Source organism: Borostomias antarcticus, assembly GCF_949987555.1.
Source record: "Borostomias antarcticus genome assembly, chromosome: 2".
Lineage (NCBI taxonomy): Eukaryota > Metazoa > Chordata > Actinopteri > Stomiiformes > Stomiidae > Borostomias > Borostomias antarcticus.
In genome coordinates this window covers 40,006,880-40,031,781 of record NC_140235.1, presented here as the reverse complement: position 1 = coordinate 40,031,781, position 24,902 = coordinate 40,006,880, and the positions used below count along the sequence as shown (strand labels likewise).

At 50.2% G+C, this 24,902-nt stretch overlaps 2 protein-coding genes across 2 annotated transcripts in view; one reads left to right on the top strand and one right to left on the bottom strand.

The window, feature by feature from the left end:
- The first annotated feature begins 16,669 nt into the window (after positions 1-16,669).
- On the top strand, positions 16,670-20,533 carry zcchc9 (zinc finger, CCHC domain containing 9). The gene is made up of 6 exons (XM_084460799.1): positions 16,670-16,712; positions 17,146-17,597; positions 17,737-17,887; positions 18,290-18,382; positions 19,453-19,521; positions 20,118-20,533. Exons 2-6 carry the CDS (start codon positions 17,157-17,159, stop codon positions 20,228-20,230), a joined length of 867 nt encoding a protein of 288 aa, XP_084316925.1. The 5' UTR covers positions 16,670-16,712; positions 17,146-17,156; the 3' UTR covers positions 20,231-20,533.
- A 1,765-nt stretch (positions 20,534-22,298) lies between these two features.
- Positions 22,299-24,902, bottom strand: part of acot12 (acyl-CoA thioesterase 12) — a gene marked incomplete at both ends in the record, with an annotated part of 6,849 nt that continues 4,245 nt past the window's right edge. The window contains 5 exons of the mRNA XM_084455441.1: positions 22,299-22,439; positions 22,671-22,797; positions 22,929-23,057; positions 23,651-23,784; positions 24,311-24,394. Of these exons, the coding sequence (XP_084311567.1) occupies positions 22,299-22,439; positions 22,671-22,797; positions 22,929-23,057; positions 23,651-23,784; positions 24,311-24,394 (615 nt within the window). The remainder of the gene's footprint in view (positions 22,440-22,670; positions 22,798-22,928; positions 23,058-23,650; positions 23,785-24,310; positions 24,395-24,902) is intronic.

Below are 24,902 nucleotides of genomic sequence, written 5' to 3'. Positions count from 1 at the left end.
CAGTGCTGTTGTTGGAGGCCGGCCCGTCTCTCTCAGTGCTGTTGTTGGAGGCCGGCCGGTCTCTCCCGGTGCTGTTGTTGGAGGCCGGCCGGTCTCTCTCAGTGCTGTTGTTGGAGGCCGGCCGGTCTCTCCCAGTGCTGTTGTTGGAGGCTGGTTGGTCTCCCTCAGTGCTGTTGTTGGAGGCCGGCCCGTCTCTCTCAGTGCTGTTGTTGGAGGCCGGCCCGTCTCTCTCAGTGCTGTTGTTGGAGGCCGGCCCGTCTCTCTCAGTGCTGTTGCTGGAGGCCGGCCGGTCTCTCTCAGTGCTGTTGTTGGAGGCCGGCCGGTCTCTCTCAGTGCTGTTGTTGGAGGCCGGCCGGTCTCTCTCAGTGCTGTTGTTGGAGGCCGGCCGGTCTCTCTCAGTGCTGTTGTTGGAGGCCGGCCGGTCTCTCTCAGTGCTGTTGTTGGAGGCTGGTTGGTCTCTCTCAGTGCTGTTGTTGGAGGCCGGCCGGTCTCTCTCAGTGCTGTTGTTGGAGGCCGGCCCGTCTCTCTCAGTGCTGTTGCTGGAGGCCGGCCGGTCTCTCTCAGTGCTGTTGTTGGAGGCCGGCCGGTCTCTCTCAGTGCTGTTGTTGGAGGCCGGCCGGTCTCTCTCAGTGCTGTTGTTGGAGGCTGGTTGGTCTCTCTCAGTGCTGTTGTTGGAGGCCGGCCGGTCTCTCTCAGTGCTGTTGGAGGATGGTTCATTATTCTCGGCGCTGTGGCTGACGGTAGGTTCCACATCCTCAGCTTCTCTGCTCTCCTCTCGGGAGCCTGGGGGGGGAAGTGAGAGAGACCGGGGGGGGATGTGAGAGAGACCGTGAGGTGAAGAGGGAGAGAGCCGCGGGGAGGGACGACCACCACGGAAGAACAGGAGGCCACTCACCGCATTTGTAGAGCAGCCTGACCCTCTGTATGTCCAGATCCGACAAGTGAGACCTCTGGCCCATCGGCTCCGGGGACTCCCCCTTGATGGAGATGATGGTGGGCCCCTTGTTGAAAGAGAAGTAATGGCTGCCATGGAAACAAACGCCACATTAAACACATCTCAAATACAATCATCTACAATACTCAATCTTGAGGGAATGGATTAAAATATATACAGGCTAGATCTCCCGGCGTTTGTGGGGAGTTTGCGTGTTCTCCTCGTGCTCACAAGGGTTCCCTATATAGAAAAAAAGTCCACTCTGACTGAGCACTTGGACCCCGGGCACCACATTTTTTAGTGTGTGTGTGTGTGTGTGTGTGTGTGTGTGTATGCATGTATGTTTTTATGTATACAATTTTTATTTATTTATTTATTCTAGACTCACGTCAAGCCTTGATTCATAGTGATAAGGCGCATTTAATATCAACGACCCTTGTCTAATTGGGGTGTTGTAGACCCCCCCGGCTACGGGCCCGGGCCCCCCCCCCCACACACACACACACACACACACACACACACACACAGCAGGTGTGTTCTGTGAACAGCCAACACCTCACCCCTGGCCATGTTTAAATTGGATGTAGACTTCTTCTGTGGTTCTCTTGTGGAAGGACACGCACGTCTTCTCCGATATCATATTCAAGGCTGTGAGGATATCATCCATTCTGGTGACTGACACACACAGAGAGAGAGAGAGAGAGAGAGAGAGAGAGAGAGAGAGAGAGACTTAAGCACAGCATGCTACCCACCGAACAGTCGGCTAGCACATAAGACACCTCCTCGCATCATCCTCAACCCCGGAAGATACAATTACCACAGTGGAACTCAAAGACTGACCTATGGATGGACTGATGTCGTAGGGCACAGAGAGGTCACCGTCGCCGTTCGGCCACTGCTGGTTCATCGCGTTTTTGTCGAGCTAACACACACACACACACACACACACACACAAACGACCGTTGGACTTCATAGAGCGAAATGAAGAGAAGCTGAGATAACTGATTAAGGAGAATTTGAGAGCTGGTAGGTTCACTCACACTCAACAACATGTCCCCTCCTACAAGCACCTCTTGATCGTTCATTAACTCTGTGTGTGTGGAGAGAGGGACATTTAGCTATTATCACTTCTCTATGCTGTATCTGTACTGGTTTATTCTCGGTTGGTGCTCGCCTATACTTTACCTTCCGCGGTCTCTGGGTTGGACCTGATGTTTTCTACCGCCTCAGAGATCCAGTCGTAGACATCTTGTGCGAAATAACCAGATCGACATGGCATGTCACAAAATACAGATCGGCCGTCACTGACGAAACATGCAAAAAATTGAGCCAATACAATTTTTGCTTACCGGCGTCCAACGGTTTTGCAGACATTAGTGGTAGGCCTGGCAGAAAGAGCAGAAAGACAACACTCCTGCTCAACAAATACATGGGTTAATGGTGCGTTCGTTTGTGGTCGGAGGTGGCAAAATACCTACCTCCGACCTGTGTGCATTCGAGTTATATACCATTATATCACAGTTAACTAGTTATATCTAGTGCATTCGAGCAACTGGGGGGATGAGAAACATATCCGAATTTGCGACGAGGAAGTGCGAGTTCACGAGGAGTTTTATTTAATCATTCCTAGTAGCAAGTCGCAATTTGCCACCTCCCAGTTAGAAACGAACGCACCATAAGTCCTGCGAATAGTGATTCCGACTGAGCGAACCTACTTACCGCGCGTGACAGGCAGAATGATCAAAAGTATGCCTAAAGTATGCCTGATCAGCGAGTGAAGGACAGTCAGACTGACCATATTGCCAATATTATTATTGGCTTTATGTCAGCGAATATAAAGTTTGGTCTAGCGTCCCAAACACCGCTGAAGGATTTCGTTCCGAGGTCAACAGGTGATAATTATGGAGATCACCTGACCCGCCAGATGAACTCTGTTTGGTCGCGAGGAGCCAATTAGCGGTAGGAAACGGACTCAATCCGTCCATCCATGGTCCTGAAGGTAACCAGAAGGGAGCCCCCTTTGTTTTTTCGTCACCCATCCAAACCCATGCATTCATGCATCGTTAGTCCCTTTAAAAGTACATTTCCTATAAAGTTAAATGGTGTAGGCTGATGTTCCAAAGGTGCCCACAGCTCTCTTGCAAAACAACTGAAAGGTGACAAGGTCATATGTCGCTATAGGCTTACATTCCTAGAGTGAGGGCCTTCACCCTCAGACCCACCGCGTGTTATTGATGCGTGTAGCTTCACTCAAGCAATTAAGGGAACAAAGAAGTGTAATATTGCCCATTCAATACTTTAATAATTGGTTAAATATGCCATGCATGATAGCTGATAAATTATTCATTTTGAATAAAAAATAAACCCAATTATCTGTTATCTTAATTACCTGTTAGCTGTTAATTTAATTATCCTTAAATTATAAATTAGCTAGACTAGACTACTGTATCCCTTCACACATGCCCTTATAAGGCTGTAACCACAACTAACCACCCAGTACTTTTCCACACGTGCTCTTGACAATACACTGTGGAAACGCAGGTCAAACCCCTGACCTCTCTTTCAGGAATAACATTCACTTACCCAGTATAATGACTTGGAACTTAACCATAACTAGATATTTCATCCATAGACCTATCCCACAATGCAGAATCATATATTTCTCCTACAGTAGGAACCCTATTGTTCTTGTTTTATTACAGAAATGCTCAATTAATTTAAAAAGTCCTCGACCAAAACTGCTATAACTCAAACTCCAGACCATGAATACTTTTAGGAATAACATTCACTTACCCAGTATAATGACTTGGAACTTAACCATAACTAGATATTTCATCCATAGACCTATCCCACAATGCAGAATCATATATTTCTCCTACAGTAGGAACCCTATTGTTCTTGTTTTATTACAGAAATGCTCAATTAATTTAAAAAGTCCTCGACCAAAACTGCTATAACTCTAAAACTCCAGACCATGAATACTTTTTTGTACTAAAGGCAACCTCTCTAGTGATAGGCTATCCCTGTTCACATGGTGCTCCAAAGAGGTGAACACTTAGTATCATTGACATGTGTTTAACGTTGGTCTGGGGAAATGGCCCTCCTCCCTATTGATCTGCGGGAGGGAATGGTGACTGGGTGAGCCTGTGTTTCAACTGTTGACAACTTTCCTCATCCTCCTACAGCATATCACAGAGCACAGCCTCCAGAACCAGCCCCTTGGACTCTCCCATTAACAGATCTACATTGAATGTCGGCCTACTGACAGATCAACCTATCGGAAGCCCTCAGGTCTGCAAACACTGGAAGAGGCTACTCGCTGGGTTGGTCCTCTGACCCCTACATAAATTGTCTACTTTCTCCAGACTTTCTGATCTTCTGCAATGAATAAAGCGACACACAGACCACGGAGAAACACGTTTATATTTGTTAGAGGTCAGTTTTACAAAGACGTGGGAACAGACGCACCAATCTAACTACTATCATTCAACTCCGTGCTCTCCTGCTCGATGCCACTGATGGTGTGAGTGCGCCCTCTAGTGTTCACAGCAGAGTCTTGAAATCCGCCTGATCGAGGCTGGCTGGTCTCTCCCCGCGTTGTTGTAGGAGGCTGGCTGGTCTCTCACTCCTCCTGATGGAAGCTGTCTGGTCTCTCTCAGTGCTGTTGTCGGAGGCCGGCCGGTCTCTCTCAGTGCTGTTGTTGGAGGCCGGCCGGTCTCTCGCATCGCTGTTGTTGGAGGCCGGCCGGTCTCTCGCATCGCTGTTGTTGGAGGCCGGCCGGTCTCCCTCAGTGCTGTTGTTGGAGGCCGGCCGGTCTCTCTCAGTGCTGTTGTTGGAGGCCGGCCGGTCTCTCTCAGTGCTGTTGTTGGAGGCCGGCCGGTCTCTCTCAGTGCTGTTGTTGGAGGCCGGCCGGTCTCTCAGTGCTGTTGTTGGAGGCTGGTTGGTCTCTCTCAGTGCTGTTGTTGGAGGCCGGCCGGTCTCTCTCAGTGCTGTTGTTGGAGGCCGGCCGGTCTCTCTCAGTGCTGTTGTTGGAGGCTGGTTGGTCTCTCTCAGTGCTGTTGTTGGAGGCCGGCCGGTCTCTCTCAGTGCTGTTGTTGGAGGCCGGCCCGTCTCTCTCAGTGCTGTTGCTGGAGGCCGGCCGGTCTCTCTCAGTGCTGTTGTTGGAGGCCGGCCGGTCTCTCTCAGTGCTGTTGTTGGAGGCCGGCCGGTCTCTCTCAGTGCTGTTGTTGGAGGCCGGCCGGTCTCTCTCAGTGCTGTTGTTGGAGGCTGGTTGGTCTCTCTCAGTGCTGTTGTTGGAGGCCGGCCGGTCTCTCTCAGTGCTGTTGTTGGAGGCCGGCCCGTCTCTCTCAGTGCTGTTGCTGGAGGCCGGCCGGTCTCTCTCAGTGCTGTTGCTGGAGGCCGGCCGGTCTCTCTCAGTGCTGTTGTTGGAGGCCGGCCGGTCTCTCTCAGTGCTGTTGTTGGAGGCTGGTTGGTCTCTCTCAGTGCTGTTGTTGGAGGCCGGCCGGTCTCTCTCAGTGCTGTTGGAGGATGGTTCATTATTCTCGGCGCTGTGGCTGACGGTAGGTTCCACATCCTCAGCTTCTCTGCTCTCCTCTCGGGAGCCTGGGGGGGGAAGTGAGAGAGACCGGGGGGGGATGTGAGAGAGACCGTGAGGTGAAGAGGGAGAGAGCCGCGGGGAGGGACGACCACCACGGAAGAACAGGAGGCCACTCACCGCATTTGTAGAGCAGCCTGACCCTCTGTATGTCCAGATCCGACAAGTGAGACCTCTGGCCCATCGGCTCCGGGGACTCCCCCTTGATGGCGACGATGGTGGGCCTCTTGTTGAAAGAGAAGTAATGGCTGCCATGGAAACAAACGCCACATTAAACACATCTCAAATACAATCATCTACAATACTCAATCTTGAGGGAATGAATTAAAATATATACAGGCTAGATCTCCCGGCGTTTGTGGGGAGTTTGCGTGTTCTCCTCGTGCTCACAAGGGTTCCCTATATAGAAAAAAAGTCCACTCTGACTGAGCACTTGGACCCCGGGCACCACATTTTTTAGTGTGTGTGTGTGTGTGTGTGTGTGTGTGTGTATGCATGTATGTTTTTATGTATACAATTTTTATTTATTTATTTATTTATTCTAGACTCACGTCAAGCCTTGATTCATAGTGATAAGGCGCATTTAATATCAACGACCCTTGTCTAATTGGGGTGTTGTAGACCCCCCCGGCTACGGGCCCGGGCCCCCCCCCCCCCCACACACACACACACACACACACACACACACACACACACACACACACACACACACACAGCAGGTGTGTTCTGTGAACAGCCAACACCTCACCCCTGGCCATGTTTAAATTGGATGTAGACTTCTTCTGTGGTTCTCTTGTGGAAGGACACGCACGTCTTCTCCGATATCATATTCAAGGCTGTGAGGATATCATCCATTCTGGTGACTGACACACACAGAGAGAGAGAGAGAGAGAGAGAGAGAGAGAGAGAGAGAGACTTAAGCACAGCATGCTACCCACCGAACAGTCGGCTAGCACATAAGACTCCTCCTCGCATCATCCTCAACCCCGGAAGATACAATTACCACAGTGGAACTCAAAGACTGACCTATGGATGGACTGATGTCATAGGGCACAGAGAGGTCACCGTCGCCGTTCGTCCACTGCTGGTTCATCGCGTTTTTGTCGAGCTAACACACACACACACACACACACACACAAACGACCGTTGGACTTCATAGAGCGAAATGAAGAGAAGCTGAGAACTGATTAAGGAGAATTTGAGAGCTGGTAGGTTCACTCACACTCAACAACATGTCCCCTCCTACAAGCACCTCTTGATCGTTCATTAACTCTGTGTGTGTGGAGAGAGGGACATTTAGCTCTTATCACTTCTCTATGCTGTATCTGTACTGGTTTATTCTCGGTTGGTGCTCGCCTATACTTTACCTTCCGCGGTCTCTGGGTTGGACCTGATGTTTTCTACCGCCTCAGAGATCCAGTCGTAGACATCTTGTGCGAAATAACCAGATCGACATGGCATGTCACAAAATACAGATCGGCCGTCACTGACGAAACATTCAACAAATTGAGCCAATACAATTTTTTCTTACCGGCGTCCAACGGTTTTGCAGCCATTAGTGGTAGGCCTGGCAGAAGAGCAGAAAGACAACACTCCTGCTCAACAAATACATGGGTTAAGTCCTGCGAATAGTGATTCCGACTGAGCGAACCTACTTACCGTGCGTGACAGGCAGAAGGATCAAAAGTAGGCCTAAAGTATGCCTAATCAGCGAGTGAAGGACAGTCAGACTGTCCGGCCGGTCTCTCTCAGTGCTGCTGTTGGAGGCCGACCGGTCTCTCTCAGTGCTGTTGTTGGAGGCCGGCCGGTCTCTCTCGGTGCTGTTGTTGGAGGCCGGCCGGTCTCTCTCGGTGCTGTTGTTGGAGGCCGGCCGGTCTCTCCCAGTGCTGTTGTTGGAGGCCGGTTGGTCTCCCTCAGTGCTGTTGTTGGAGGACGGCCGGTCTCCCTCAGTGCTGTTGTTGGAGGACGGCCGGTCTCTCTCAGTGCTGTTGTTGGAGGACGGCCGGTCTCTCTCAGTGCTGTTGTTGGAGGCCGGCCGGTCTCTCTCGGTGCTGTTGTTGGAGGCCGGCCGGTCTCTCTCGGTGCTGTTGTTGGAGGCCGGCCGGTCTCTCTCGGTGCTGTTGTTGGAGGCCGGCCGGTCTCTCTCGGTGCTGTTGTTGGAGGCCGGCCGGTCTCTCCCAGTGCTGTTGTTGGAGGCCGGTTGGTCTCCCTCAGTGCTGTTGTTGGAGGCCGGCCGGTCTCTCTCAGTGCTGTTGTTGGAGGCCGGCCGGTCTCTCTCAGTGCTGTTGTTGGAGGCCGGCCGGTCTCTCTCGGTGCTGTTGTTGGAGGCCGGCCGGTCTCTCTCGGTGCTGTTGTTGGAGGCCGGCCGGTCTCTCTCGGTGCTGTTGTTGGAGGCCGGCCGGTCTCTCTCGGTGCTGTTGTTGGAGGCCGGCCGGTCTCTCTCGGTGCTGTTGTTGGAGGCCGGCCGGTCTCTCTCGGTGCTGTTGTTGGAGGCTGGCCGGTCTCTCTCGGTGCTGTTGTTGGAGGCTGGCCGGTCTCTCCCGGTGCTGTTGTTGGAGGCCGGCCGGTCTCCCTCGGTGCTGTTGTTGGAGGCCGGCCCGTCTCTCTCGGTGCTGTTGTTGGAGGCCGGCCGGTCTCTCCCGGTGCTGTTGTTGGAGGCCGGCCGGTCTCTCTCGGTGCTGTTGTTGGAGGCCGGCCGGTCTCTCTCGGTGCTGTTGTTGGAGGCCGGCCGGTCTCTCTCGGTGCTGTTGTTGGAGGCCGGCCGGTCTCTCTCGGTGCTGTTGTTGGAGGCCGGCCGGTCTCTCTCGGTGCTGTTGTTGGAGGCCGGCCGGTCTCTCTCGGTGCTGTTGTTGGAGGCCGGCCGGTCTCTCTCGGTGCTGTTGTTGGAGGCCGGCCGGTCTCTCTCGGTGCTGTTGTTGGAGGCCGGCCGGTCTCTCTCGGTGCTGTTGTTGGAGGCTGGCCGGTCTCTCTCAGTGCTGTTGTTGGAGGCTGGCCGGTCTCTCCCGGTGCTGTTGTTGGAGGCCGGCCGGTCTCCCTCAGTGCTGTTGTTGGAGGCCGGCCCGTCTCTCTCAGTGCTGTTGTTGGAGGCCGGCCGGTCTCTCCCGGTGCTGTTGTTGGAGGCCGGCCGGTCTCTCTCGGTGCTGTTGTTGGAGGCCGGCCGGTCTCTCTCGGTGCTGTTGTTGGAGGCCGGCCGGTCTCTCCCGGTGCTGTTGTTGGAGGCCGGCCGGTCTCTCTCAGTGCTGTTGTTGGAGGCCGGCCGGTCTCTCCCAGTGCTGTTGTTGGAGGCCGGTTGGTCTCCCTCAGTGCTGTTGTTGGAGGCCGGCCGGTCTCTCTCGGTGCTGTTGTTGGAGGCCGGCCGGTCTCTCTCGGTGCTGTTGTTGGAGGCCGGCCGGTCTCTCTCGGTGCTGTTGTTGGAGGCCGGCCGGTCTCTCTCGGTGCTGTTGTTGGAGGCCGGCCGGTCTCTCTCGGTGCTGTTGTTGGAGGCCGGCCGGTCTCTCCCGGTGCTGTTGTTGGAGGCCGGCCGGTCTCTCTCAGTGCTGTTGTTGGAGGCCGGCCGGTCTCTCCCAGTGCTGTTGTTGGAGGCTGGTTGGTCTCCCTCAGTGCTGTTGTTGGAGGCCGGCCCGTCTCTCTCAGTGCTGTTGTTGGAGGCCGGCCCGTCTCTCTCGGTGCTGTTGTTGGAGGCCGGCCGGTCTCTCCCGGTGCTGTTGTTGGAGGCCGGCCGGTCTCTCTCAGTGCTGTTGTTGGAGGCCGGCCCGTCTCTCTCAGTGCTGTTGTTGGAGGCCGGCCCGTCTCTCTCAGTGCTGTTGTTGGAGGCCGGCCCGTCTCTCTCAGTGCTGTTGCTGGAGGCCGGCCGGTCTCTCTCAGTGCTGTTGTTGGAGGCCGGCCGGTCTCTCTCAGTGCTGTTGTTGGAGGCCGGCCGGTCTCTCTCAGTGCTGTTGTTGGAGGCCGGCCGGTCTCTCTCAGTGCTGTTGTTGGAGGCCGGCCGGTCTCTCTCAGTGCTGTTGTTGGAGGCTGGTTGGTCTCTCTCAGTGCTGTTGTTGGAGGCCGGCCGGTCTCTCTCAGTGCTGTTGTTGGAGGCCGGCCCGTCTCTCTCAGTGCTGTTGCTGGAGGCCGGCCGGTCTCTCTCAGTGCTGTTGTTGGAGGCCGGCCGGTCTCTCTCAGTGCTGTTGTTGGAGGCCGGCCGGTCTCTCTCAGTGCTGTTGTTGGAGGCCGGCCGGTCTCTCTCAGTGCTGTTGTTGGAGGCCGGCCGGTCTCTCTCAGTGCTGTTGTTGGAGGCTGGTTGGTCTCTCTCAGTGCTGTTGTTGGAGGCCGGCCGGTCTCTCTCAGTGCTGTTGTTGGAGGCCGGCCCGTCTCTCTCAGTGCTGTTGCTGGAGGCCGGCCGGTCTCTCTCAGTCCTGTTGTTGGAGGCCGGCCGGTCTCTCTCAGTGCTGTTGTTGGAGGCCGGCCGGTCTCTCTCAGTGCTGTTGTTGGAGGCTGGTTGGTCTCTCTCAGTGCTGTTGTTGGAGGCCGGCCGGTCTCTCTCAGTGCTGTTGGAGGATGGTTCATTATTCTCGGCGCTGTGGCTGACGGTAGGTTCCACATCCTCAGCTTCTCTGCTCTCCTCTCGGGAGCCTGGGGGGGGAAGTGAGAGAGACCGGGGGGGGATGTGAGAGAGACCGTGAGGTGAAGAGGGAGAGAGCCGCGGGGAGGGACGACCACCACGGAAGAACAGGAGGCCACTCACCGCATTTGTAGAGCAGCCTGACCCTCTCTATGTCCAGATCCGACAAGTGAGACCTCTGGCCCATCGGCTCCGGGGACTCCCCCTTGATGGCGACGATGGTGGGCCTCTTGTTGAAAGAGAAGTAATGGCTGCCATGGAAACAAACGCCACATTAAACACATCTCAAATACAATCATCTACAATACTCAATCTTGAGGGAATGGATTAAAATATATACAGGCTAGATCTCCCGGCGTTTGTGGGGAGTTTGCGTGTTCTCCTCGTGCTCACAAGGGTTCCCTATATAGAAAAAAAGTCCACTCTTTGACTGAGCACTTGGACCCCGGGCACCACATTTTTTAGTGTGTGTGTGTGTGTGTGTGTGTGTGTGTATGCATGTATGTTTTTATGTATACAATTTTTATTTATTTATTTATTTATTCTAGACTCACGTCAAGCCTTGATTCATAGTGATAAGGCGCATTTAATATCAACGACCCTTGTCTAATTGGGGTGTTGTAGACCCCCCCGGCTACGGGCCCGGGCCCCCCCCCCCCCCACACACACACACACACACACAGCAGGTGTGTTCTGTGAACAGCCAACACCTCACCCCTGGCCATGTTTAAATTGGATGTAGACTTCTTCTGTGGTTCTCTTGTGGAAGGACACGCACGTCTTCTCCGATATCATATTCAAGGCTGTGAGGATATCATCCATTCTGGTGACTGACACACACAGAGAGAGAGAGAGAGAGAGAGAGAGAGAGAGAGAGACTTAAGCACAGCATGCTACCCACCGAACAGTCGGCTAGCACATAAGACACCTCCTCGCATCATCCTCAACCCCGGAAGATACAATTACCACAGTGGAACTCAAAGACTGACCTATGGATGGACTGATGTCGTAGGGCACAGAGAGGTCACCGTCGCCGTTCGGCCACTGCTGGTTCATCGCGTTTTTGTCGAGCTAACACACACACACACACACACACACACACACACACACACACACACACACACACACACACACACACACACACACACACACACACACACACACACACACACACACACACACACACACACACACACACACACACACACACACACACACACACACACACACACACACACACACACACACACACACGACCGTTGGACTTCATAGAGCGAAATGAAGAGAAGCTGAGAACTGATTAAGGAGAATTTGAGAGCTGGTAGGTTCACTCACACTCAACAACATGTCCCCTCCTACAAGCACCTCTTGATCGTTCATTAACTCTGTGTGTGTGGAGAGAGGGACATTTAGCCATTATCACTTCTCTATGCTGTATCTGTACTGGTTTATTCTCGGTTGGTGCTCGCCTATACTTTACCTTCCGCGGTCTCTGGGTTGGACTTGATGTTTTCTACCGCCTCAGAGATCCAGTCGTAGACATCTTGTGCGAAATAACCAGATCGACATGGCATGTCACAAAATACAGATCGGCCGTCACTGACGAAACATGCAAAAAATTGAGCCAATACAATTTGTTCTTACCGGCATCCAACGGTTTTGCAGACATTAGTGGTAGGCCTGGCAGAAAGAGCAGAAAGACAACACTCCTGCTCAACAAATACATGGGTTAATGGTGCATTCGTTTGTGGTCGGAGGTGGCAAAATACCTACCTCCGACCTGTGTGCATTCGAGCTATATACCATTATATCACAGTTAACTAGTTATATCTATATACCATTATATCACAGTTACCTAGTTATATCTATATACCATTATATCACAGTTACCTAGTTATATCTAGTGCATTCGAGCAACTGGGGGGATGAGAAACATATCCGAATTTGCGACGAGGAAGTGCGAGTTCATGAGGAGTTTTATTTAATCATTCCTAGTAGCAAGTCGCAATTAGCCACCTCCCAGTTAGAAACGAATGCACCATAAGTCCTGCGAATAGTGATTCCGACTGAGCGAACCTACTTACCGTGCGTGACAGGCAGAATGATCAAAAGTATGCCTAAAGTATGCCTGATCAGCGAGTGAAGGACAGTCAGACTGACCATATTGCCAATATTATTATTGGCTTTATGTCAGCGAATATAAAGTTTGGTCTAGCGTCCCAAACACCGCTGAAGGATTTCGTTCCGAGGTCAACAGGTGATAATTATGAGATCACCTGACCCGCCAGATGAACTCTTTGGTCGCGATGCCAATTAGCGGTAGGAAACGGACTCAATCCGTCCATCCATGGTCCTTAAGGTAACCAGAAGGGAGCCCCCTTTGTTTTTTCGTCACCCATCCAAACCCATGCATTCATGCATCGTTAGTCCTTTTCAAAGTACATTTCCTATAACCTTAAATGGTGTAGGCTGATGTTCCAAAGGTGCCCACAGCTCTCTTGCAAAACAACTGAAAGGTGACAAGGTCATATGTCGCTATAGGCTTACATTCCTAGAGTGAGGGCCTTCACCCTCAGACCCACCGCGTGTTATTGATGCGTGTAGCTTCACTCAAGCAATTAAGGGAACAAAGAAGTGTAATATTGCCCATTCAATACTTTAATAATTGGTTAAATATGCCATGCATGATAGCTGATCAATTATTCATTTTGAATAAAAAATAAACCCAATTATCTGTTATCTTAATTACCTGTTAGCTGTTAATTTAATTATCCTTAAATTATAAATTAGCTAGACTAGACTACTGTATCCCTACACACATGCCCTTATAAGGCTGTAACCACAACTAACCACCCAGTACTTTTCCACACGTGCTCTTGACAATACACTGTGGAAACGCAGGTCAAACCCCTGACCTCTCTTTCAGGAATAACATTCACTTACCCAGTATAATGACTTGGAACTTAACCATAACTAGATATTTCATCCATAGACCTATCCCACAATGCAGAATCATATTCTCCTACAGTAGGAACCATATTGTTCTTGTTTTATTACAGAAATGCTCAATTAATTTAAAAAGTCCTCGACCAAAACTGCTATAACTCTAAAACTCCAGACCATGAATACTCATGCCACAGTCACCAGCCTGTCTGTCTGTCTCCCCATCTGTCAATCTTATGACCAGGACCCCTTCCCGTTTGCGGTTATATTGAATTTAAAATATAAAATTGTCATGTTTCTGAGGTTCATAACACAATTTCTTGAATTGGTGTTTATGATAGCATCTCTTGAATCGGACGTGACAACTGGAGAACCTGAATAACTCACTCAAGTAGTTAAACTGGTTCGTTCATTTATCATATTGAACATTTATTTAGTTCATCTTCCCATTTCCATAAGAGACAGTGATCAATAACTTGACTCCCCGCCAATCAATAAGTCCACAGCAAGACTGCAGAGCACACAGTATTGAGCCTCCAGAGAAACCACCAGCACAATGCATGCTGCTGGTGATGATGATGATGATGATATCCCCCTGGTTATCCTCCTAGCTGCCGTCTCCTAACGGCAGTTGGAGCAGCGATTGTGTTCAATACAGAATCTTCCATTACATGACGCCAAGAGTTCAGACGCGCCCGAGTGAAGTGGGCCATAGTCCAACCCTCACTCGGTGGAAGGGCATGGGCCAGAACACGGGCGTGTACACAGGGACGGGCGTGTGCGCAGGGACTCGCTCCTCTGTGGAGAGAAAACAGTGAATGAAAGTTAAGTTTACGGACACAGAAGTGATACAACACTAGCCATGTTGTTACAGCGGGTCTGTTTACCGCAATGGTAGAGCTTGTTTAGTCTCAGGACGTCGAGGGGGCTGAGGTTGTGTCGCTGGCCTATCTGGACGCCTTCCTCCCGGGGGGTGATGGTGGGTCTCCGGTCGGCGGAGAAGTAGTACCTGCCGTGGAGACGAAGGGATCGTGTTTATGGCGCGCGGCTGAAATCATGTGGCGAGCCGACCAATAGGAATTAGACCTACCTTCCGTAATGCATGATGGAGCCGGTGTCGTAGGGCAGGTCCTGCAAGTTGCCTCGTTTTATCGCAAAGTTCTTCTCCCTCCCTACAGGCGCATGAGGCATAATCATGTGCGGAACTCTCATCCCTGGTTCAAAATCAGTACACACACACACACACACACCCACAGGGTAGTCGGGTGTCTTCCGTCTGCCGTAGTGGTGCGTTACCTCTGATCACGCTCCCCGTATAAACCGTGATGTATCTGTCGCGGTCCACACGCGTGTGCTCGTGGTGGAGGCCCAGCGCGTGCATCAACTCGTGAACCAGGTTCCCCGTGCGGCAGTAACGGCTGTAGTACAACCTCTGGGCCCCGCCTCGGCAGCCCACGTACGACGCACAGCTGAGGACGGAGCGGACAGCGCCACACAGAGGCGGGGAGGGGAAGAGCGACGAGAGAAACCGGTTGGATACAGACAGGAGATGGTGGAGGAGGGAGGGAGGGGAGGGGCATACTTAAGACTCACCCTCTACCTGCCACCAACTTGATGTAGTTGAGCTCGTTGGTGTGTTTGTGAAAGCGTATGCAGGTGCTGTCTGAGATCATCTTGAAGGCTTTCTCGATGTGCAGCTCTCGGTGCACTGTAATAACACAATGAGCACACGGGATGTCCCACTGAGCAAAGACACGTCTAAAGGACTTCTTTTAGACGTCTTTTTTGTCTTTTTCGGACGTCCAAAGACATCCAATTAGGAGCCAGAATGAATGTGTTTTTTTTTTTACGTTTAGATATTGGACCCGTTTTGCACGTCCACAGACGTCTTAGAGGGGGTCCAAGCCAGACGTTTGAATATTGAGGGGTCCAGCACACGTACAAATGGGGTTCTGGACCGACGGGACGTTATTAAGACATGATCTGAACGTCTCCCTGACGTTGCGTGTTTGCTGGGGTGGTCTTGCAGTGCAACGAGGATATGGTTGATATTGGGTCAAAGTGCGGACAACGCCTCGGGACTGGCCCTGAACACTTACTCAGTACAGAGCTGATCTCGTAGGGTATGGAGATGGCTCCGTTGATATCCGGCCAGAGGGAATGGACAGCATTCCTGTCGAGCTGTAAAAGACGACCACAACTCGGTCATCTGAGAGATATGTCACCATCTCTCTTTGAAGGTACAGTATCAAGCATTCAATATACTACTTCAGAGAGAGAGATTTACTTCAAGCAAAATGTCTCCATCTTCAATTTCCTCGCCATCGATGCCTTCAAGCTCTGTGACAAACAGGAGAAAAGAGTTAAGGCTACAGTAGGCCCAGCTGGGGTCGCCAACCACAAAATGAAACCCCTATAAAAGGTAAGACTTGGTAGCGACCAAAAGGGGACCTACCCGCTATTGTCTCCTCACTCGGCCACATGTATCGTTGCGGCCACATGTTGGCAACCAAACCTTGGAGTTTTTTTGTTTTTGAATGAAAATATTATTTTGTCCTTATTATTCAATACGGAATAATTCACAACATATTCACAAAATCCCGCATGAATTCATACAGTCAGGCCTACCTGTTGGGAAAATAGCATTGGTGGAGTTGCCTTTGGGAACTCCGCCAGCTGCAAAACAGAAAATGAAATTATTTAACCTTTTTAACCCTGAAAATAAAGTGACAACATTTCGAATATTAATTGGATTTTCCCTATAATACTAGAAAGCGCAGTTTCTCAGCTTTCTGCAAGTATTGGAGTGAGGAATTTTTTATATTTGTTAGATTTTTTTTTTAATATTAAATATTTGTTAGATATTTTTAAAATGTTGCCGTTGACGTGGTCGTATTAAAAGGGTTAATGCAGGGAGAGATGGAGGGAGAGGGAGAGAATGAGATAAGATAGGTGAGGATGGATGATGCGTGTGTAGAATAGAGGCTCTAGAATAGAACAAAACGTTTATTTGCCGTAACCAGTACAGGTATACGGTACACTGGAATTATTGTTATCGTTTGTCCTTACAATATCTTATCAGCATTAATCAGTCCCATTCCAGTTCCTAGGTATGCAACTAGACATAGGGTCACACCATATTCACAAAATCCCGCATGAATTCATAGGCAGACCTACCTGTTGGGAGAGTAGCATTGGTAGAATTGCTTATGGGAACTCCGCCAGCTGCAAAACACAAAATGAAATTATTAAATGCAGCCACGAGCGTCTTCAATTAATTAATAATAAATAATTAACAGTTAATAATTATATTGACTATACCAACACACTGACATTGAACAACCCAGGTCACAATCAGAACCCACAACATGGCATCCGATGGCAGATGAGATGTAAAAACAAGTGTGGAAACAGAACATGGCTCGACAGCTGCCAAATTTAAAGTCAGTGGCAGGTGGCAACTCATCACGCAATTAACAGCTGCGATAAAGTTCTCTTGATTGAACCTCAGCCTGCATTACCACCGTCTCACCACCAGATGGCGGTAAGCGTGTCGTGTGTGCTTAGACTGTTTACCACAGAAGGACCCTAGGAGTTCCGGGGTAAATAAAAACATGTGGCATCGATAGTTTTGCTCACAGGTAACAAGCTAGCTATGTTCTCCTACAATCATACCCGATCTATTTAAATAATCCCTTGTCTTCTTTGAGTGTTTAAAAGGGTAGTTGGTTTGAAATTAGGGTTCACCATTGACTGACCGTCAGCTAACAGTTAGCCTAACTAGCTAGCTCGGACATTAACTAGCACTAACTGTTAACGTTAGCCAGCTAACGGCTGAGTCTATTATACATTATAATCTAGAAACCAATGAGTCGTGTAGCTTCCTTGCTAGATCTGTCATAATTGGATAGAGACAAGGGCCTCGACTTCACGAGTCTGTCTCTAAACGCTTCGCTCCATTATCTGGTATCGCGAGACTATAAGGATAGTATCTTAAGCCACGTTAGTGGGTTATATTTGAAAGTTAGTTACTTCAGTCTGTAAGGTCCCTCTGTATTCCTGTGTCCCTCCTAGGTTGTCCAGTCATGACGAGGTGGGCCCGAGCCAACAATGTCCACAAGCACAAACCTGCCGAAGCCACTCCTTGGAGCCAGCTGCAAGGAGGTGGAGGAGGAGCAGGAGGGAGTGGAGGAAGAGGAAGGGGTCACTCCGGCCCCTCTGGAGGTTCGGGTGGCGCCGGCCACGGACCTCGGGGTAGAGGAAGAGGCGGAGGAGATCCTCTGAGGAGGCCCCAGTCTGGTGGTGCTGGGGTGAAGAAACCCAATCACAAGAAGGAGTATGTCAACGCGGATGTTAACGGGTTCCTGGACTACCTCCAGCAGGGCGGGAGGCCCCTACCCAGGGGCGATGGGCCGGGGGCCGGGGGAGAGCGTGGGCTCAGGGAGGAGGTAGAGATCGCACTGAAGAAGGATAGGAGACGAGAGGACAGGAGGATAAAAAGACAAGACGACAAGAAGAGCAATATGGTGAGTCAGCGTGACACACACGACACTTCCACGCCTGTTGGATCCCCGTCCGTCGACACACACATTTTTACGCGTGATAGAAATAGCCAGTTGATACGGGCGCCGCAGTGCGACTCACTGTTCGTCTTCCTCTCTCCAGCTTTGTTTCCACTGCCGGAAGCCCGGTCACGGATTGGCCGACTGTCCGGAGGCGGAGCAAGACGAGGAGATGGCGAGGGACATCTGCTACCGCTGCGGGTCCACGGAACACGAGATCCAGCGGTGCCGCGCTAAGATAGACCCCGCCCTGGGTGAGAGAGAGATGCCATGGCCCCTCGGGTGATACTGTTTTTTTTGTTTCCCCCTGGAATATGTAGGTGTGGGACATCTGCCCACCTCCCTTGTTCTCTGTAAAGCGCAGTGTGTTGCCTCTGTGTATGAAATGCGCTCTACAAATAAAGGCAGAGCTGGTTGATGCTTCTAGGGAAAGGGATGTCTGGGGCCCCCTGCTGGAGCTGCTGCCTCCGCGACCCGACCCCGGATAAGCGGATGAAGATGGATGGATGATTGATTGATTGACAGGCTTAACTCCTCTCACAGGGGAAGAAAACACGTTTTCTATTTTGTTTTGTATTTTTGAAGATGTGGGTTGTCGGCGATCAGGCGGTGTCTCTCTCCTCAGGTTGGTGAGACCTGTTGTTGTCTCTCTACAGGTGATTACCCGTACGCCAAGTGTTTCATCTGCGGGAAAACCGGTCACCTGTCCAGGTCCTGTCCTGATAACCCCAAGGGACTGTATGCAGCAGGTATCTTATCTCTCTCTCTCTCTCTCTCTCTCTCTATCTCTCTATCTATCTATCTATCTATCTATCTATCTATCTATCTATCTATCTCTCTCTCTCTCTCTCTCTCTCTCTCTCTCTCTCTCTCTCTCTCTCTCTCTCTCTCTCTCTCTCTCTCTCTCTTTCTCTCCCTCTCTCTCTCTCTCTCTCTCTCTTTCTCATCCCTCCTTCCCTCCCTCCCCTGGTCTTATACTCTCTAAACATGCTTAGATTCATCAGACTACACTCAACGTATTGCACATGTAACTGGTTTATGAATTACGTCCCTTGTAACTCACCCCCCCCACACACACACACACACACACACCACACACACCACACACCACACACCACACACACACACACACACACACTGTTAAGTGGATGAGGGTTAATTTGATAGACTGCTAGACTACAGATAGTAAAATGCCAGACTAGGAACCCTATGTCTAGTTGCATACCTAGGACCTGGAATGGGCAACTGATTAGGGCTGGGTATTGATTCGAATTTCAAGAATCGATTCGATTCCAATTCACAAGGTTCAGAATCGATTATCTCGATTCGATTAGTGTTACTAAAACCTGTTTTTTTTTAGCTGTAACACATCAATACTAGGGCTGTGTATCGATACTGATTTCCAAAAATGAATGAATCATTGAATGAATTAATGAACTATTCATTCCTTCATTTATTCATTCATACATTCATTAAATAAAAGATCGATTTTGGGATTCATGAATCAATTCTGAATCATTTGATTCAGAATCGATTCAGAATCGATGAATCAATTTTTTAAACCCAGCCCTACAACTGATTAATGCCGATAAGATATTGTAAGGACAAACAATAACAAGAATTCCAATGTATCGGTACCTGGACTGGTTATACGGCAAATTAGCGTTCTATTCTATTCTATTCTACACACACATCATCTATCCTCACCCATCTTATCTCTCCCTCTCCCTCTCCCTCATCTCTCCCTCCATCTCTCCCTCTCCCTCCATCTCTCCCTCCATCTCTCCATCTCTCCCTCTCCCTCCATCTCTCCCTGCAGGAGGCTGCTGTCGTGTGTGTGGTTCAGTGGAACACTTCCAGAAGGACTGTCCAGAGCACCAGGCCGCAAGTAAGTCATCCTTCCTCTTCGTTCCCCTGCACTCATCCCTCTCCTTCGTTCCCCTGCACTCATCCCTCTCCTTCGTTCCCCTGCACTCATCCCTCTCCTTCGTTCCCCTGCGCTCATCCCTCTCCTTCGTTCCCCTGCGCTCATCCCTCTCCTTCGTTCCCTTGCACTCATCCCTCCTCTTCGTTCCCGTGCACTCATCCCTCCTCTTCGTTCCCCTGCACTCATCCCTCTCCTTCGTTCCCCTGCACTCATCCCTCTCCTTCGTTCCCCTCCACTCATCCCTCTCCTTCGTTCCCCTGCACTCATCCCTCCTCTTCGTTCCTCTGCACTCATCCCTCTCCTTCGTTCCTCTGCACTCATCCCTCTCCTTCGTTCCCCTGAACTCATCCCTCTCCTTCGTTCCCCTGCACTCATCCCTCTCCTTCGTTCCCCTGCGCTCATCCCTCTCCTTCGTCCCCCCCTTCCTCCTCCTAATCCCACCCTCGTCCCTTCTTTCCTCTTGTGTTACCTCAGTCACCTCAGTGGTTCAGTAAGACTCTGGGCTTTGTAGTCGGAGTCTGACATTTTTTATTTCCTGTTCCTCCTTTTCCTGCTAGCCAACTCTGTGACTGTGGGCTGGCTGTCCAATAACATGAGCGCCGACCACGAGGACGTCCACGTGCCCGTGAAGAAAGCCCCGACCAAAAAACCCAAAGTCGTGGTCTTCTGACGCACCTCGTGAAAGTAAACAAAACACGGGTGAACTACATTTCCCACAATGCACTGTGTCCAGAGGTCTCTCTCAGGTCTTCCTGGTTGTCTCTCCTTCAGGAGAGGTCTCTCTCAGGTCTTCCTGGTTGTCTCTCTCAGGTGTTCTCATGGACTCGCCTTGATTCATAACGGATCGGAGTTGGACGTCTTTGTAATGTTCAGATACGGCCTTGTCTGGACCCTGGACATAATTCCAAGAGAGTGGGTGAATTTTGGGGGGTAATGTGCCATGACAGGAAGATGGGTGATATGCTCTATACTAAACGGATGTATTCATCTGATGTCATTAGATTCTGATGTAAAGTGGATTTCCTTATTAATAAAAGATTTGTATCAGTATCGGTTGCTCTCGTACGTGTGTGTGCTGTTGTCTCTGTCCTGCTCAGCCTTAGTAAGTAAGTAAGTCAAACTTTATTTATATAGCGCTCTTCACAGCACGAGTGCACAGAGTGCTTTACAGTGGAGAATTAAAATAAACATCCAGTTCACATAGTGTGTCATGGGGATTCTGTGAAGATGAACACATCAGAGTATAGAGAGAAACTTTACTGATTTAACCCTTTTAATACTGTAAGTACGGTGCCAACATTCGGATTTCTCTTATATTACTAGAAAGCGCAGTTTCTCAGCTTGACTTTTTAAGTGTTGGGAAAAAAAAAAAAAAAAAAACTTTTTAGATTTTTTTTATTTTAATTTACCGGCTGGCGAGACGGTCGTATTCAAAGGATTGTCACTGTCATCGTACATTCACTCACATAAGCAGCAAAAATATGTACAGCACCACAGGGTAGATAAAACATTCAATGTACAATCATTTATAGACCATAGGAACACAGTGAGCTCAATTTAGTTCTTGTTCTGTGTAGTGTGGCTGCAGAGTGCAGGCTAGAGAACCATGTGGAACCCGTTCTGTGTAGTGTGGCTGCAGAGTGCAGGCTAGAGAACCATGTGGAACCCGTTCTGTGTACAGTGTGGCTGCAGAGTGCAGGCTAGAGAACCATGTGGAACCCGTTCTGTGTAGTGTGGCTGCAGAGTGCAGGCTAGAGAACCATGTGGAACCCGTTCAGTACAGTGTGGCTGCAGAGTGCAGGCTAGAGAACCATGTGGAACCCGTTCTGTGTAGTGTGGCTGCAGAGTGCAGGCTAGAGAACCATGTGGAACCCGTTCTGTGCAGTGTGGCTGCAGAGTGCAGGCTAGAGAACCATGTGGAACCCGTTCTGTGCAGTGTGGCTGCAGAGTGCAGGCTAGAGAACCATGTGGAACCCGGGTCCAGGTCCAGTAGGTTCAGGGGGCATCTGTCAATGTGGCGCCCCCCTGCAGTGGGTATTTTAATAGATCAACTCAAATGAGTGTATTCTCTGCTCAAGACGTTGTCATAGGCCTGTGTTATAAGAGTGAGTGAGAGGCTGTCCTCTGTTTATCGCCCTGACCCCACTATACCCCTGCACTTATATAGCGCTTTTCCACCTTAGCGGCACTCAAAGCGCTTTACAATGGCCTCTCATTCACACACCAATGGCGGTAGCTGCCATGCAAGGTGCTAACCTGCTCATTGGGAGCAATTTGGGGTTAGGTGTCTTGCTCAAAGACTTCGACATGTGGCCAGTCTGAGCTGGGATTCGAACCACTGACCCTTGGATCATTGAACGACCCGCTCTACCAACTGAGCTACAGCCGCCCTGAACAATCCTTTATGGCAGGAGACCTCACCTGGGGTCCCCTCCTACCAACTATTTTTAATCTCTGTAAATGTTCACTTCAGCTGTTGACCCTCTGACCTAGCCTACTCACTGATAATTGGCTAGTGAGGTATTTGCATATGCAGGTATGGTCACACCCACACTGTTTATAATGCTCTGTTTTCATGATAATCACGGCTCTTGGTGGATGTTCCTTTCTGTTTGCGTCCGACTTTGCAAACTCGTAAACTATCTGGAATAAAAGTAACCAGCTTGGACTTGGATGGATGAACCTTGGCCGTTCTCGACGACTCTTTTCTTAATTATTCGAGTAAATCTCTAACGGTATCAGAAGGAGGTGGTGACGAGGTCTCTCTCCAGGAAGCTGAGGCAGGCGTCGGCGGTCTCCTCCATGGACTTGGACCAGCCGGCCAGGTTCCCCGCCACATAGGGCAGCACGCCCCACGTCACCTGGTTGTAGTAACACACCTAGAGAAGAGGGAACAAAGGGCTCCGTGATGAGGAACGTCGTCGGGAGAACGTCTCTCACTCGGGGGTATGCGTGAACCTGAGAACCTCTGGAATATGTAGGGGTGGGACCTATGTCCACCCTCCCATTGCTCTCTGTAAAGCGCATTGTGTTGCCTCTGTATGAAATGCGCTATATAAATAAAGTTTGGTTTGATTTGATGTGTGTGTGTGTGTGTGTGTGTGTGTTACCCTGCAGGTGTTGGGTCCGAGGCTGTGGATGAGGAATCCGACGCACTTGACCTCGCTGCGATGCAAGCCATCTTGAGGTGGTACCGTCGTCACGGTGACAGACCTCAGAGCGATCACATAAGGGTCCCTGAACCAGACGTGATGTAAAACAGTCACCGAGTGGCCGGGATGACATCGCTACCGCACACGTACCGCACACGTACCGCACACGTACCGCACCGGTACCGCACACGCGCTCGTACGAAAAGGTGAAAGTACCCGTCTTTGCTGGCGTGCCTCTTTGAAAGCAGGAGCACGAAATCTTGGATTTTGTCTCCGTCGTCTGGGGAGCACTTAACGTGATACACCACTTCCTCCTCGTCCGCCCTGTCCACCTCCTCACAGCTCCTGCAGAGCAGAAGAGTGGAAGGTTAAAGGTCACGTTCTCACCCAGCACTCGGAAAACAACTGTAATCACCATCCGAGGGAAGCTTTTTAACTACAGTGTACACATCCTACATTAGGGTTGTTCTGGACGCAGGTGGGCTATCGGTTAAAGTCGCACTGAAATGACAAAAGCATTCTGTCCCATTTTGGTTCACATAATTGGTCATAGTGTTCACCTATTCAACGATGTATGCCAAACAAATTCCAAAATTCTACTTTTGTTGTAATCTTATATCAAAGTATATAATTTCTTACTTCCTGGAAAACGGTAGGTCATGTACAATGACGACAACAGGTACCTTAGATTTTAGGCCAATAATCTCACTACATCCACCTGTCAATCAACGCTATCCTTCTATCGAATCTGTCTAAAGTTCTTAAAACCCGTCCACTTGTCAAGGTTCCAATCAAAGTCCTCTAAACACATGTCCCACCCTCATAGCTTGTTTGCGTCGGAAATACGTCAAACTACGGAAGTTAGATGATCTCAAACGTCCGTTTCAGTGCGACTTTAAAGCACGGAACATGAAGTGATAACCGAGAAGGATTCTCACAGGTAGTGCTTGTCCCAGAGAGGTCGCAGGCAGGGGTCGGCCAACCGGGAGAACGTGTAGAGGGCAGAGGTCACGACCTCCATCTGAACCCTCAGACACAGCAGCTCTGTCTCCTCGTGGACGTCCACGCTGATCTGGGAGGATGACAGGTGACCCCCATTTACTGTTTGGCTGCATTCCGAATCGCACTTCTACTTGTTACTACTAGTACGTACTACAGCTGCCCCTAGAAAGTGTGTATTTAGCACGCAGTACGCATCCAATTGGGAAATAGTACTTTTTTTTTATAACATCGCACCTTGAAATTTGCCCACATCCGTCCACAGCTGTCACGACTGGCACATGTGACGTAGTTTCCACTGTGCAATGCATTGTGGGTCAGAAAAGCCAGTATGGCTGTATTTTGCAGTATGGCTTGCATACTGCAAAATACAACTGAATATACTACTGTAGTAGCACATCCTGGTCTTTTTACCATTCTGCATGTGGCATACTATGTATTGAGACATACTGCTGTACATTCTTTTTTGGCATACTACTCTACATAGTATGGAAGTATGCGATTGAGAACGCAGCCTGGGTCTTCCTAGCCTGTGAGTGCATACAGATTCAGATTGGCGTAATGCATGCGTCGTTATGAGGGGGCGTGTCTTGTTTCACCCTGTCGTAAACGCTGCTGGGCTCCCAGTCTTTCTTCCCGGCCAGCACGGTCAAAGCTGCTACGTTGTTATAGCCCAGGTACACCTGCAAGGTCAAGGGTCAAGATTCAACATTCATTTATTTGTCCCGAGGGGAATTTGTCTTGGACATACAGGCTGCTACATACAGGGCAAAGGTGCCATAACAAAGATAAAACAAACAGTGCATAGACATGTCCAAACGTGCAAACATAAAGTTTAAAGTGAAGTCATACATTCATACATAATACAATCAACACTGCTCATGGTCGGAGTTTAGGAGACTAACTGATAGTGGAATGAAGGAGTTTTTGTATCTGTTGAGGGATCGTTCCCAGATAGCAAGCGGATGTGTAATAATTCTTGGCCATATATGGGCCGGAACTAAGCCACAAGGGTCAGATCTGGCCTGTATATGGCCCAGATCCGCTTGCTATCTGGGTTTCTTGTTTTTAACTGGAACTCTAACAGGAGCAGTTGGTATTCTGCATGCAGGACGTGTGAGGGGTCAGCAGTGATTTTACAAGCTCGTCTGATTACGGTTTTACCAAAAATCGTTAAAAAAAAATGACCAA

What these genes read in the sequence shown, in the direction of transcription:
- zcchc9 (XM_084460799.1), top strand. Translation starts at nt 17,157, where the DNA reads ATGACGAGGTGGGCCCGAGCCAACAATGTCCACAAGCACAAACCTGCC. An exon ending in ACGACAAGAAGAGCAATATG is followed by an intron (nt 17,598 to 17,736) that starts GTGAGTCAGCGT and finishes TCCTCTCTCCAG; the next exon opens with CTTTGTTTCCACTGCCGGAA. An exon ending in CAAGGGACTGTATGCAGCAG is followed by an intron (nt 18,383 to 19,452) that starts GTATCTTATCTC and finishes CTCTCCCTGCAG; the next exon opens with GAGGCTGCTGTCGTGTGTGT.